This window comes from Brassica oleracea, chromosome C7, assembly GCF_000695525.1.
Source record: "Brassica oleracea var. oleracea cultivar TO1000 chromosome C7, BOL, whole genome shotgun sequence".
In the NCBI taxonomy this organism is placed as follows: domain Eukaryota; kingdom Viridiplantae; phylum Streptophyta; class Magnoliopsida; order Brassicales; family Brassicaceae; genus Brassica; species Brassica oleracea.
Window position 1 is genome coordinate 42,906,085 of NC_027754.1, and position 15,207 is coordinate 42,921,291.

General features: G+C 36.7%; 2 protein-coding genes across 2 annotated transcripts; one reads left to right on the forward strand and one right to left on the reverse strand.

Annotated features, from left to right (window-relative positions):
• The first annotated feature begins 438 nt into the window (after positions 1 to 438).
• On the forward strand, positions 439 to 3,386 carry LOC106301455 (probable polygalacturonase). Its single transcript, XM_013737856.1, has 6 exons — positions 439 to 894; positions 1,840 to 1,960; positions 2,037 to 2,211; positions 2,290 to 2,360; positions 2,428 to 2,674; positions 2,745 to 3,386. The coding sequence occupies exons 1-6, from the start codon at positions 490 to 492 to the stop codon at positions 3,205 to 3,207; spliced, it is 1,482 nt and encodes a 493-aa protein (XP_013593310.1). The 5' UTR covers positions 439 to 489; the 3' UTR covers positions 3,208 to 3,386.
• Positions 3,387 to 14,150: 10,764 nt separating this feature from the next.
• Positions 14,151 to 15,134, reverse strand: LOC106303369 (protein PHLOEM PROTEIN 2-LIKE A8-like). The gene is made up of 4 exons (XM_013739655.1): positions 14,680 to 15,134; positions 14,501 to 14,612; positions 14,289 to 14,409; positions 14,151 to 14,206 (listed from the first exon to the last, which is right to left on the reverse strand). The coding sequence occupies exons 1-4, from the start codon at positions 15,132 to 15,134 to the stop codon at positions 14,151 to 14,153; spliced, it is 744 nt and encodes a 247-aa protein (XP_013595109.1).
• Between the last annotated feature and the right edge of the window lie 73 nt (positions 15,135 to 15,207).

The following is a 15,207-nucleotide window of genomic DNA, read 5'->3' on the forward strand; positions in this document are numbered from 1 at the left end:
ACATTTCTATTCAAGATTTGGTAAAAAAAATTTGAAGATGCAACCACTAACTTCCATAATTTGGTCTACAAAAGTATAAAGTCCACAATTGTTTCAATTCAAAGTTAAGGAAAGTTAGTGATTGCTCATTCAATTAATTTTTTACCCATCATAAAAGGTCTAATGGTGGTTCGGTTAACGTCTCCTTGCAGGAGATAATTGTATCCAAGTTAGTTTCGATTAAAAACTATTTTACTTAAATTAAAAGTCTATTAGTATATTAATAATTAAATATATGATTGTAAAACATTCTTTAAAATATATATATATATATATATATATAACATTTTTTAAAATATATATAACGTATAACTTTTGAAAAGTTTATGCTGTACGAAATTTAAATTATTAATGTTGGGGTCCGGACCGGTCACTTATAAATATAACTCTTCCATTCATTCAACAGATAATAATAATCCAATTTCATTTCTCCTATCCTAGAAAACTGCCATGCGAACCTTTCTCCCCACCGTCGGTTTCCTTCTACTCCTCCTTCTCAGCCACTATGGTGGCTTAACCGGAGCCACTGATGCCGAACATAGCCTCAGAGCCACCGATTCCCATACTCATCGCCACCGACGCCACCACGGTCACCGTCGCGGAGAAGAGTTTGAGTACTCAGCCTTATCTTGTAGAGCTTATTCAGCGTCTCTTGACGAGTTCGGCGCCGTAGGAGACGGTGTGACCTCAAACACGGCGGCGTTTCGCGACGCAGTGTCGCAGCTTAGCCGCTTCGCAGACTACGGTGGCTCATTGTTATTTGTTCTCGCTGGACGGTGGCTTACCGGAAGTTTTAACCTCACCAGCCATTTCACGCTTTTCCTCCACCGTGATGCTGTTCTCCTCGCCTCCCAAGTAAGCTTTTTTTTCCCCTCCATCATATTAACTATTATAGAATTATATAATTAACTAGGAATATTCCCCGTGACACAAAACTCCACAAATGTCATTGATGAATATTTATCTTTCCTGTTGTAAATTTGTTGCTGTTGCATTCATATATACACGTGAGATTGTTGGCCAGCTTCTGATGATATATGGTTGGGCCATTCAATTTATGTTTTTGTTTCCTGGTGAATTATTAAAACTTTAAAAGTAGCACATATTGAAATTGTAATAAACAAAAGCAAACTATTGATTAGTTGACTAAAGTTTACAAAAGCAAAAAAGTAACGAATAGTCATTAACAAAAGCAACAAAGTAATGAATAGTCATTAATTTTTTTTTTTTTTTTGCTAAAAGTTTAATAGTCATTAAACTTTAGTTGACCTATAAGATTAATGACCATTCGTTACTTTTTTGCTTCTGTAAACTTTCTACTAAAAGCAAACTATTGATTAGGTTTAAAATGCGTTTACTCTAAAAGTAGAGGAGAGTTAATCAAAGACGACAAAATAGGCAAAGAACCTAAAGTTAGTGGGGATCGTTTTAAGAGTCTGCGACCATTGTTAGGATGATCTCTCACCCGTACATTTCAATTCCATCTCTCAGCCAACAGCCACAAGCTACTTTTGGGCCTTGGTCTAAAATAATAGCTTTATCATTTCCACCATATGAGACCCTTTTGAAAAAATAATCATGTAAAAACTTTCTGACCCTAGTTGTAAAATTATAGATTTAGTAAATGCAATATTAAGATATTAGTTATGTTACTTAGTATTAGTTTTTCATTTTTTATAAAAAAAAAACTAAGAAAAATAAAGTCGAATATAGTTAATAGTTCATGTCTAGTGTCTAATAATAAAGTTTGCCTAGTTCTAAGCTAATTATAAAAATTGTTTATCCTAACGTTATTTGTAGGAAGAAAGTGATTATGAAGTGATAGAGCCATTGCCTTCATACGGACGAGGGAGAGACACAGATGGTGGAAGATTCATCAGTCTACTTTTCGGTTCAAACTTAACCGATGTGGTTATCACCGGTTAGTAGTTCAATTAGTGCCAAATTAACAGAAATACTGAAATTTTCGCAATTCAAATTGAGCTTTATTTTGAAAGGTGAGAATGGGACTATTGATGGACAAGGAGAGCCATGGTGGGGAAAATTCAAGAGAGGAGAACTAAAATACACAAGACCTTATTTGATTGAGATTATGCATTCTAACGGAATCCAAATCTCCAATCTCACCTTCTTGAATTCTCCTTCTTGGCATATCCACCCGGTTTACAGCAGGTAAAAAACTCACCCGGTTTAACAACTCGGTTACCAAATTCTAAACCGGTTTTGTTTATCTTATTTAAACATGTGCAGCAACATTGTTATCCAAGGTTTGACAATATTAGCACCGGTCACCGTACCAAACACCGACGGGATTAACCCAGGTACAAAAATCATTCCGATAACCGGTTTAGTATAATCTGGCTGAAACTCAATCCGGTTTATTTTTAGATTCTTGCACGAACACGAGGATCGAAGATTGCTACATTGTCTCCGGAGACGATTGTATCGCCGTGAAGAGTGGATGGGATCAGTACGGAATCAACTACGGCATGCCCACGAAACAGCTCTTGATCCGACGGCTCACATGCATCTCACCTGACAGTGCTGTGATCGCACTAGGTAGCGAGATGTCCGGTGGCATTGAGGATGTTCGAGCTGAAGACATCGTGGCCATTAACTCTGAGTCTGGAATCAGGTATGTAACCAAAAAAAACAAACCTGTTTAGTTTGGTTCGGTTTGATTAAACCGGAATCAAAACATGCAGGATTAAAACAGCGGTTGGACGTGGAGGGTACGTGAAGGATGTGTACGTACGAGGCATGACGATGAAGACAATGAAGTATGTCTTTTGGATGACCGGGAGTTACGGTTCGCATCCAGACGAGCATTATGATCCGAAAGCGTTACCGGTTATTCAGAACATTAACTACCAAGACATGGTCGCAGAGAACGTGACCATGCCGGCTCAGTTGGCTGGAATAACGGGAGATGAGTTTACTGGGATATGTATCTCTAACGTGACGATCACGCTTTCGAAGAAACCTAAGAAAGTGCTTTGGAATTGTACTGATGTTTCTGGTTATACAAGTGGTGTGACTCCGGAGCCGTGTCAGCTGTTGCCGGAGAAGCAGCCGGGGACGGTTGTGCCGTGTAACTTCCCGGAGATGCCGATTCCGATTGAAGAAGTGAAGCTACAACGTTGTTACACCAGAAGAAGGCACATGTGAAGATGAAAACGTTTTATTTTATTTTACAAATACGTTTCTTGGATTATAAGTAAACGTTTTATCAAATGGGATGGATGGACTTTATTGAATATTATACAAAAGTTTCTTAAATATTCTTCTTGATCATTAGAGGAAATATAAAGAAGAGAGGGTTAACATGGGTCCATTTATTTTGTAATAATGAAGTTGAGAGACCAACGTAACTCTCCCACACTTGAGACGTGTTTTTTCTGTAGAGCTTCTTATTTTCATGATACATAATCTATACAAATCTACTCAAATGAATTGAATCAAAAGGATAATGATCTCCAACAATGGAATATATTAATGTTTTGAAGAGTCCACTCTCTTTTTATAGTGACTAGATCCTTTCTACGCGCGGAGAATATATTTAAATTTTTTACATTTATCATTTTATTTGTATGTGAATTTTTGTATATTAAATTATATATAACTAATTTTTAAATTTGATTTTTTTATATTTTTAGTTTGAAATAACTATTTCTATTATATGTAACACAATTAACTATTAAAATATGAAGAATCAAGTCCGAAATTTTAGAGTTATGTTAAAAAAAAATAATGTATAGAATATAAATTATCTTAGTTTAAAAGATCGGAATCTCATCTCGAATAAATTCACAAAAAGTAAAAGTACTTCAATAACCTAATTAAAATATAAAACCTTCTTTAAAAAAAGAGTACTTAATAATATTTTTTTACGTGTAATAGTTGAAAACTGACAATTGAATATCGATCTAAAATATTATTTTAATATATCTAATGGTAAAATATTAATTGTAATAAACAAATTTTGAATTTTGTAATATTACATGAGTTAGAAGTCTTTAAAATCTAAAATCTATTTTATTAACATAATATATTTTTTATTCATTTATTATTTTGACGTTACAAAATATTGCTTTAGTTTTATTTGTATATTAATTTTTTAATAATTTAGTTTCTTTTAAAGTAATTTTAAAATTATCAAGAATATAATATATTTAAAATTATTTATTTAAATATATCCAAATATGATATCTCATTTTTATGTGTGTATGCGTTGAGCATATTTAATTTGTAGTTTGTATATTTAATAACACATTTTTGCGTGATGTTCTATGGTTTTAATAAATGTGTTGTCATTTCATTTTTATTACTACTAATATGATTTTCTTAGTGATCAGTGATAATGTATTTTTAACGTTATGTATTATATTTTATCGTATTTTTTCTAACTCTTCATGCTGACACTTTTAGAATCATTTTAATTAGAAAATAGGTTTAACGATGTAAATAAAATTGTGTATGTTGTAAATTCAGACTTTTTAGTGTAATTGAACACTTTCAATTATGGAAATTATATTATGATTTTATTTTACTAAATATTTCTTTATGTGTATATTTTTTGTTTTATTTTTTATTTTTACAATTTTATTGCCTTATTCTTTAATTGCAGATAATTTATATTTCTAATTTTTGTTTCATATACCTTAAAAGTCTTCGGTTGATTTTTGTTTGTGTTCTTTCTCCAATTACAATGTACAGTTCGACCGTTTTTTTTTTATTTCATATACTTTTGATACATAAATATATCAAAACCTAATAAAATAAAATATAAGTTTATGAAATTTAAAAATTAAATACAAATGAATACCACAAAATCAAATATTTTCTTTTTATAATTTATAAAATATTTGAAATTATATCTTTAATTATATAATTCTAAAAACTTAATAGTTATATAAATTAATAAAATATTTTAGCATCAACAATCATTAATTTTAAAAGTTTTATAACTTAGTTTAAACTTAACTGCAGTCCTTTCTTTTGTATTATTTACTACTTATATAAAACATCATACATTATAATATTTTTAATGGTAATTGATTTACTTCACTTTATTTATGTTAAAAGTTAAAACACAAATTGACATGCAGTCATAACATTTCACATTTCATATACTTGAATGTTTTTCATTCTCTCCTACACAACAAAAATAAGTTACTATGCATCAAACATATTGAAAACCTCTGAATAGTTTCTTTCTATATCCACCAAAACTTGAATCCTTTCTTTATCTTGGCTTCTGGTCTCAGAAAATCATCGGTTTCGTCGGTACTTTAGGAATGTAGTTCCAAACTTCCATGGCCGGAACAAATTAAGTGAATGATGCAAATTACGGCATGAATATTTATCCAAAGAAATTGCTACTTGCCCTACTCTTGTCTCTGCTGTTGTTTTAGCTTTTATAACATCCAAACTTCCCATTTATCTTAAGAAAACACATATATTTATTAAATTACAATGAATCCAAGAACAGGCCTGTGACTAACCATAATATATCATTCAACTAACCACACCATAACATCAACAAACCATACTAAAACCAGAGAACGCTCTTACTCCTTTCCAGAAACATGATCTAAAATTTTATGATATCAACTTAAATTTATCCCTGACTGCAAGTGTACTCAATTGACTGCAACTTTTTTTTCAAAGCGTCGATGATAACCTGAAAATGAAGGATGCTTACATTGATAGATCTTAAATTCCGCCATAAAAAAAAACGGTCCCTTTCTGTGTGACCATGCAATCCTAAGGTGATTATACAAATGAAATACGATAGCAACTGAAAGCAATATTATTTGTGAACCAAGCAGACAACAGTTAAAGGCGTAGTATCAGCTATTTTATTACTCCAAAACCAAAGAAAGCCACACTGTATAGTTAAAAAAAAAAAAAAATCTCGACTCATGAACCTATATCAGCTATTTAACTATGCATTAACGTAGGAATTTAAGAAGGACACAAACCAAATAATATTAGACTTGTTAAAAAGGCATATATGCTTACGAAGTAGTCAAACTCGTCGACATTGCAGTCAGATGCAGGCATGTCATCCCCATGAAAGTCCTCATCTAAGTCGTCGTCAATATCTTCCGTTTTATCATTCATCAACACTGTCCATGTACAGAGCATCCTCGGCCTGGTAATTAGACATTTATTTAGTTGTATAAAAGGCACCTGCACATGTCGAGAAGAACCTTTATTAGTGTACTATGAAAGCAAACGACCACAGCAGTATCTTCTTACAACCGATTGCGGCATACGACCACATATACTTAAGTGAATAGAAGATCTAAATGATGTTCTGGACACCATATTAATATTTCGTAGAGAAAGGTTCTAGCAATGATCAATTATTGTTTTGTTGAAACTTGGTGTTACCATGTTATATGTGATGCAGCTCTTGTCAGACAATGATTCTACAGCACCAAAATACCCAGCAAGAACCAAAGTGATCCTAGACAATCCTAAATATGTTCACTGGTATTAGAAGGCACTGATGAATATAAAAACCAAACAAACGAAATTTGACCTTATCTTTAGTGTAATAATTGATGAGAGAATTAGATACAATACAGAACATCAGAAGAAGAGCCAGTATATCATATCTTTAAAGACAGTGAATAGAGGCACAAATAATGGAATCTAAGACTGACCTAGGATCCTTCCAGTACTGGTGCACTGTCACCAAGCGGTTGTAGCATCAAACTGTTCTTTTGAAGCTTGAGAGTTTGGTCATGGCTTACAAAAGGTACACATAAGTATTCATTCTTTGGTGTTAGCTTTAACACCGAGAAGGCATTTAAACTCTGCAACCTGCACATACCTTAAACAAAGAAAAAGAAAAGAGAGTGGTCAGTATTAGGAACAATGAATGATAAGCATTTGTTTCTCTTGAGAAAGAAATAAAAATATGTGTAACTTTTAAAAGATAAGGTGATGGAGGTAATAATAAACTCACGATGGCCTTAGCAAATCAAATACTGATGTTACAAATGATCCACCAATATGCCTCCGCTTTGCTTCGTTGTCTTTTAGCTGAGGATATGTCTGCCTCTGCATGTTTCAGCCTGGCAATTCTTGTTGGAATAAGCTTGAAGATAAATGAAGAAGCATGAAGACTTGCGATACAAGTAATCCTAATCTAGTTGAGATTTGAGATAAAGACAAATATGTTTTAGGAGTTATCTATAACACAAGTTAGTTAGGATTATGTTTACTTGTTATCTATATAATAGATCCATCGAGTTATGATTGGATCAAGTGTGTGAGATTGAACAAGCTCAAGGTTGTTTGAGTTAGTTTTGCCTTGAGATAAATAAGAGAGTTATTCTTATAGTTCAATTGCATTGATCTCTTTGGTTTCAATATTTGGTATCAGAGCTTAAGTTGAAACCATGGGGGATCTTACGGTTTCTACATCAAAGCCGAAGGAGACAGGATCGTCATCAATAAAGTGTCCAGTGCTGAATGCTACTAACTATACAGTATGGGCAATCAAGATGAAGATTCTATTAAAATTACACAAAGTTTGAGAGAGAAGATGCAGACGACGAGAAAAATAACATGGCCATGGCCTTGTTAGTACAATCAATCCCCGAAACTCTAGTTGTACAAGTCGGAGAGCTGGATACTGCGAAGAAGGTTTGGGATGCTGTTAAAACTAGACACATGGGTGCTGACAGAGTAAAGGAGGCTCGACTACAAACGCTTATGGCGGAGTTCGACCGGCTGAAGATGAAGGATAATGAAACTATTGACGAGTTTACAGGTAGGATTTCTGAAATCTCTTCGAAATCTGCTGCACTTGGAGAAGAGATTGAGGAACCAAAGCTCGTTAAGAAGTTCTTAAAGATTCTTCCACACAAAAAGTACATACACATAGTCGCAGCTTTGGAGCAAGTATTAGATCTTAAAACAACTGGTTTTGAGGACATAATTGGACGACTTAAAGCGTATGAGGAACGCATTAATGCAGAAGAAGAGACGTTGGAAGAACATAGCAAACTAATGTATGCAAGCTCAGATCAGCAGTACGGTCGTAGCTCCAATGGAGAAAATCGAGGAAACAATACCGACGGCAGAGGCCGTGGTCGGGGAGGAAGGTTCAATAACAGAGGAGGAAGAGGTCGTGGACGGTACGTCTATCAAGTTCGAGACACAGCAAACATTACATGTTATCGGTGCGATAAATTGAGACACTACGCAAGTGACTGTCCCGACCGTTTGCTCAAACTGCAAATAGCACAAGAGACTAAAGAAGAAGATACTGCTCTGGCTGACGAGTTGATGTTAAATGAAGTAGTGTTTCTCAACGAGGAAAGGGTGAAACCTGAAGTTTTTAGGGAAAACTTAAACAACAACGTGTGGTACTTGGACAATGGGGCTAGCAACCACATGACGGGAAATCGATCATACTTTACCACACTTGATGAGACTATAACAGGAAAAGTTAAGTTTGGTGATGACAGTCGCATTGACATTAAAGGGAAAGGCTCTATTAGCTTCGTTCTCAAGAATGGAGAAAGGAAGACGATGTCAAATGTATACTTTATACCAGCGCTGAGGAGCAATATCATAAGTCTAGGACAGGCTACTGAGACAGGATGTGAGATACGGATGAAGGAGGATGTCTTAGAACTATATGATCGAGACAGCAAGCTACTAATACGCTCCAGTAGAGGAAGAAATCGTCTGTATAAAGTTGCACTTGATGCTGAGAGTCCTTCGTGCTTACAGATTATAACGTCTGATGTCTCGAGCAAGTGGCACGCGAGACTTGGACACATTAACTTTGAGAACATGCGTCAAATGGTTGATAAAGAGTTAGTTACAGGAATACCAAAGATTATGGTGATGAAGAAAACATGCGTATCCTGTCTACTTGGTAAGCAACCAAGACGGTCCTTTCCAGCTGCAACTACCTACCGAGCATCGAAGAAACTCGAACTCATACGTGGTGATCTCTGTGGTCCAATTACACTACCGACGATTGGGAGAAACAGATACGTGTTTGTATTGATTGATGATTACTCTCGTTACATGTGGACGATTCTTATGAAGGAGAAGAGTGAAGCCTTTGCAAAATTTAAGAAGTTTAAGGTATCTGTTGAATAAGAAGCTGCAGTCTCAATCAAAACATTCCGTACCGACAGGGGTGGTGAGTTTACATCCAGAGAATTCAACATGTTCTGCGAAGAGAGTGGTATCCAGAGGCATCTAACTGCGCCATACTCCCCCCAGCAGAATGGAGTAGTGGAGAGACGCAATAGAACAATATTGGAGATGACGAGGAGCATACTGAAGCATAGAAGTGTTCCTAATTACATGTGGGGAGAGGCAGTAAGGCACACTACGTACCTTATATACAGAGCTGCGACCAGAACACTTGATGCCGCGACTCCTTACGAGGTGTTCAAAGGGAGCAAGCCTAACATTGCCCATTTACGAGTATTTGGTTGTGTTGGATATGCGAAAGTAGAGGCGCCACACGTCAAGAAGCTAGATGACCGGTCACGAGCTCTGATCCACCTTGGAACAGAGCCGGGGACCAAGGCTTATCGTCTCGTGTGCCCTAAGAGTAAGAAAATTACAGTTAGTCGAGATGTAGTGTTCTTGGAGGACGAAGGCTGGAGCTGGATCAGTCAAGAGAAGGAAACCGATATTGGTTCATTCAGTATCAACTTAGGAGAGTTTGGAAACAGAGGATTGAAAGAGATCGAGTTCAGTATGGAGTCTGATGAGTGCACTAAAGACACTATAACAGAACAGGTTGGTGATCATACAGAAGCTGAGAATGAGGTTATAGAGATCTCAGACAACGAAGAAGAACAACAGGAAGAACCACAGCTGAGACGCTCAACCAGAGCAAGAACAACACCAGAGTATCTATCTGATTATATTCTGGTGGCTGAAGCCGAGTGTGAGACGCTCCTTATGGCAATTAACGATGAACCGTGGAACTTCTCTGAAGCTAAAGGTATGAAAGTGTGGCTAACAGCGTGTGAGGATGAGATACTTTCGATAGAGAAGAACCAAACGTGGGTTCTAGTTGACTTACCTGCAGGAGTTAAGTCCATTGGATTAAAGTGGGTGTTCAAGATCAAACGGAACCCGGACGGAAGCGTGAACAAATACAAAGCAAGACTGGTAGCAAAGGGTTATGTGCAGAAACATGGAATAGATTATGACGAGGTGTTCGCCCCGGTTGCTAGGATCGAAACAATCAGGCTTATCATTGCCTTGGCTGCGTCTCATGGTTGGGAAGTGCATCACTTAGACGTAAAGACCACATTCCTTCACGGGGATTTGAAAGAGGAAGTCTACGTATCACAGCCTGAAGGTTTCGAGGTTAAGGGCAGTGAGGAGAAGGTTTACAAACTGTCTAAAGCGCTCTATGGTCTAAATCAAGCTCCCAGAGCGTGGAATGATAAGCTCAATCAGATTCTCAGGAAGTTAAACTTTACAAGATGCTCTAAGGAACCTTCACTATACCAAAAGAAACGTAACAAAGATCTTCTTATTATTGCAGTATATGTGGATGATCTACTGGTAACAGGTTCTAACTTGAAGATGATAACTGAGTTCAAGAGGGAAATATCAGCCAAGTTCGAGATGAGTGACTTGGGAAGGTTGACTTACTACTTGGGGATTGAGGTATTGCAGCATGACGATGGGATCACCTTAAGGCAGGAGAGATATGCGACTAAAATCTTGTCTGAGACGGGGATGGATGACTGCAATTCCGTTCATGTACCAATGGATGGAAGCTTGAAGCTATCAAAGGGTGAAGGAGAAGCATCAACTGATGAGAAGAAGTACAGGAGGAGTATTGGCTGTCTGCGCTATCTTGTTCACACAAGACCTGACCTCTCTTACAGCATTGGAGTCTTGAGTCGGTATATGCTTGATCCTAAGGAGTCGCACGATGCTGCACTAAAGCATGTTCTAAGGTACATACGTGGAACACTCGGCTACGGACTGACCTATGGACGTGCAGACAAAGCAAAGCTCCTAGGCTACAGCGATAGTTCTCTCAATGTGGACGTCGACGACGGAAGAAGTATAACAGGGAATATGTTCTATCTTGGAGAAAGCCCCATTACATGGTGCTCACAGAAACAAGAGGTTGTGGCACTGTCGTCTTGTGAAGCTGAATTTATGGCAGCTACTGAAGCAGCCAAGCAAGCGATATGGCTTCAAGAACTCTTGAGTGAAGTCACAGGCGAGGAATGCGAGAAGGTAATCATCCGAGTAGACAACAAATCTGCGATATCACTGACCAGAAACCCAGTCTTCCACGGACGTAGCAAGCACATACACAGAAGGTACCATTTCATCAGAGAATGTGTAGAGAATGGACAAGTGGATGTTGAGTTCGTCGCGGGAGACAAACAGAAAGCTGATATACTCACTAAGGGACTTGGGAGAATCAAGTTCAAGGAGATGAGGGAGTTCATTGGTGTTCAGGATTCAACAAAAAACAACTTCAAGCTTAAAGGAGGGAATGTTGGAATAAGCTTGAAGATAAATGAAGAAGCATGAAGACTTGCGATACAAGTAATCCTAATCTAGTTGAGATTTGAGATAAAGACAAATATGTTTTAGGAGTTATCTATAACACAAGTTAGTTAGGATTAGGTTTACTTGTTATCTATATAATAGATCCATCGAGTTATGATTGGATCAAGTGTGTGAGATTGAACAAGCTCAAGGTTGTTTGAGTTAGTTTTGCCTTGAGATAAATAAGAGAGTTATTTTTATACTTCAGTTGCATTGATCTCTTTGGTTTCAATAATTCTCTCTAGGTCAGCCTCTCTGTTTTCAGCTCTGCCACTTCCTTGGCTTTGTTTTCGAGCTCTATATCGCAAACTTCAATGATATGGTAAAAGTGAGTTGAGTTGGTTAAGAAAAGAGAAGGAGATAGTGGAGTTGATTATAAGTGCTAGGGATTGGTTAATTTCTTTTCATACTCCATTTATTCTCATAGAAAAATATAAAAATCTGAGGCTAGCAAAATACCTTGTATGATCAACACGAAAGAGATCCTACTGTCTCAGCCCCAGCTGCTGACTGCAACAAAACAAAGACGAACCACATACTGTCTTAAGTTAGATTCTTAAGTTTTAGTTTAGAATATAAGGAGAGAGTAAACTGTTTAACCACATACTACCTTTTCTTACAGGAAGAACTTTTTTGGATGCAAACGTTTCCGCAGCCATTGGATCCGAATAGATGTAAATCGTTTGAGAGCTTCGCCCACATCTTTGGCGTCAGATAAGCTGCTCAGAAGAGAAGAAAGGTATTTCTGAAAAATCAGGGGCATACTGAAACGTACGTTGCTCCAATGGTTTAAAGGCGATCATCCAATCGATTACATAGAAAAGGGAGAGAGGGAGGAAAGTGAATACGGTAGCGAAATTGTGAGGTTATTCACATTAATGAAGCAAAGTGGGACGTGGAAGATAAATCGGATTTTTAACCGGTCTCTTTAGGTTTTGTCGGCTGAAGGAAGATAACGGAGACGAAAGGTAACTTGACAATGATGCTGACATGGCAACTTGTGATAGGTTGATTTAATTTGCAGACGTGGATGGCCTCACTGATGCTAGTATCTTCCTTTTAGTTATTGTATTGTATGTATTGTATGATGTCTCTCCATCTTGTATCTTAAACTGCTACATTAAACAGATAACGTTTTATACCTTTTGATGTGCAATTTTTATATAGTGACAAAAACAAACCTGTCGTTATACAGAAAGTTGTCTAATTATGGAGTATTTGGTCTCTTGGTCTTGAACAAATAGGATTGCACCCCCATTGAGTCTGACTTTTTCAAATATATTTGTCAACCAATCTTTCTTGTCTTATTCGTTTTGGCCAGATGATTTGTTTCATATAATATGACATCAACGCGGTCCAGAAATCGAAATTATGATCCATTTATGTTGGTGTTAATTTTTTTCTGAAAAAATTTATGTTAGTGTTTTTAACTTTCAAAACTGCGAGGGTAACATATAACACACAGATTCTCTATCTGATTAATCAATCTATCTTTGAAGTAAAAACTAGTTAAAAATATACTCTCAGTAAGGTGTTACACTTGCAGAAAACAGTCACCAGTACTAGAGGCTTATCAGTAATCATAAACTTTTTTTTAGAAAAACCATAATAAAAAAGAAGCTTTTGCTTAGGACACAAGTACAAGTACGAGTAGCAGTTCCTTACATGTTGCAACGGAAAGTTAACGTCTACTAGTCCTCGTCATCGATCTGCTTTTGCTCCCCGTCTAAGAGAGAAACAACGTTTGAAATAGTTACACGAGAATGAGATGCCAAAACTATATCATCATGCAAGATTGTTGTATCTATGGTAGGGTATTGGTCAAAATCCGATGAAACAAAACTCTATTAGAGTATTAGTATTGGTGTATGTGGTTTAGTACTGGTTTAATCTGTTAACTAAACCAGGAACAGCACACTATATAAAGTGTTTGTACTCTGTACATTTCTTATTCATTAATCGATAAGAAAAGTCTGTTACAAGTTTGCTAGATCATCTTCTTCGTTCAAGCTCGAGCTTCTCTAACAAACTCGTTATTTCTTCTGTCTCCGCATCATGAGATGCCAAGACTCTATGATTGTGCATGCTTGTTGTGGTAGAGTATCGGTCGACAGAATCCAGTGAAGTAAAACTCGTTCTGTCTTTTGCCTCCGCAGCATGAGATGTCGAAACTATATCATCGTGCATGCTTGTTGGACCTATGGTAGGGTATTGGTCAAAATCTGACGAAAATAAATTCGCTATGACTGTTGACAACGCACTATTACGACACGAACTAAATAAATTGCCCGATCGTCGACGAGATCTGGTAGGGTATTGGTTCAAACCCGTTACCTCTGTCGATTTAAAAATTCGAAATTGTTAGTCACTAACCAGAAGATATATCAAGGTATATGTCAAAGATCTGAACTTACGAGGCCAATGGGGATATTGATATATATTGTTGTGATATGAGAATGTTCGTCTATAATCTTGAGCATGTTGGTACTTGGACGAAAGGAGAAAAATTAGGAGACAAAAAAGGCCTCGAATCAGCACCCTCTGGAGTCATACTCATAAGCATATACATCAAAAAGTGAGAAATTTTCTAGAATACAAAACAGACACAAAGACCAAATCAGAGATAGAGACCCAATTGTAGCTCCTGCTCCGCATCGACGAGATGATACCATCTTTCCAGGCAGAGCCAACCATGAAGCCTTGACGATAAGATATTTCCATATCCCGAGTGTCCAATGTCCGTGACAAGTTGAGCATCTTATTTACATCAATTAGATTTGATGTTTCTCCCTGTAAAAATTTAGCCACCATGTCTAATATTAGACAAATGAAAAACTACTAAATGTAAATGTATATCAGAAGTCAAAATTAAGAAACACACCTTAGACGTCTCTGGACTGTTATTATTATCATCATCCTCTGATGCAATTTTGGTCAAAGTTACATCAACCATTTCAACGATCTTCTTGATGAAATCCAACTCTGAAATTAAACTGCAAGAAAATAAAAGTTAAAAACCCTTTAAATCATATAAAATCTAATCTTTTGGCCATGCATTACCTTCTTTTCTGATAGGTCAGTCCAATTAATTTAGCTACGTATCTCAAAGCTTTCTTCCATTTTATGATCCTGGAACTGCGATGCTTTTTCTGTAATGCTACAATCTTTTTCCCGAACTTTCCGCTCTGTTCCTTGACGTGGGAAGTCTTAACTTTATAGAAGATTGGTATGGCGAAGTCAATTTTCTCAGTCTCTAAGCATTTTCTGATCTCAACCAGCTCGTCTAAACACCACTCTGACTCCATGTAGTTAATGGAGAAGATGACGATTACGATCCTTGACCTTCTGATATGTTTGAAGAGATTCTTTAACGGCTCTCCAACAGCGTCGTCGTCCGTGAACACATTCACATTGCTATCTTTCAAATGATGTTTGAGATGTGGCAATAATTTCTGCCGCTCGTCTTTGCCTCGGAAGTTGATGAACAATTGAGGCATGTTTTTGCTTTTCCCCATCTCACACACCAAGTTGGATCTGCATGCATGTGTGCCCTGTCGGAGAGATTTTTTTTTTATGTTTATGAATGGT

What these genes read in the sequence shown, in the direction of transcription:
- LOC106301455 (XM_013737856.1), top strand. Translation starts at nt 490, where the DNA reads ATGCGAACCTTTCTCCCCACCGTCGGTTTCCTTCTACTCCTCCTTCTC. An exon ending in AACCGATGTGGTTATCACCG is followed by an intron (nt 1,961 to 2,036) that starts GTTAGTAGTTCA and finishes TTATTTTGAAAG; the next exon opens with GTGAGAATGGGACTATTGAT. An exon ending in AACTCTGAGTCTGGAATCAG is followed by an intron (nt 2,675 to 2,744) that starts GTATGTAACCAA and finishes CAAAACATGCAG; the next exon opens with GATTAAAACAGCGGTTGGAC.
- LOC106303369 (XM_013739655.1), bottom strand. Translation starts at nt 15,134, where the DNA reads ATGGGGAAAAGCAAAAACATGCCTCAATTGTTCATCAACTTCCGAGGC. An exon ending in CTGACCTATCAGAAAAGAAG is followed by an intron (nt 14,613 to 14,679) that starts GTAATGCATGGC and finishes ATTTTCTTGCAG; the next exon opens with TTTAATTTCAGAGTTGGATT. An exon ending in TGGCTCTGCCTGGAAAGATG is followed by an intron (nt 14,207 to 14,288) that starts GTATCATCTCGT and finishes TTTGTATTCTAG; the next exon opens with AAAATTTCTCACTTTTTGAT.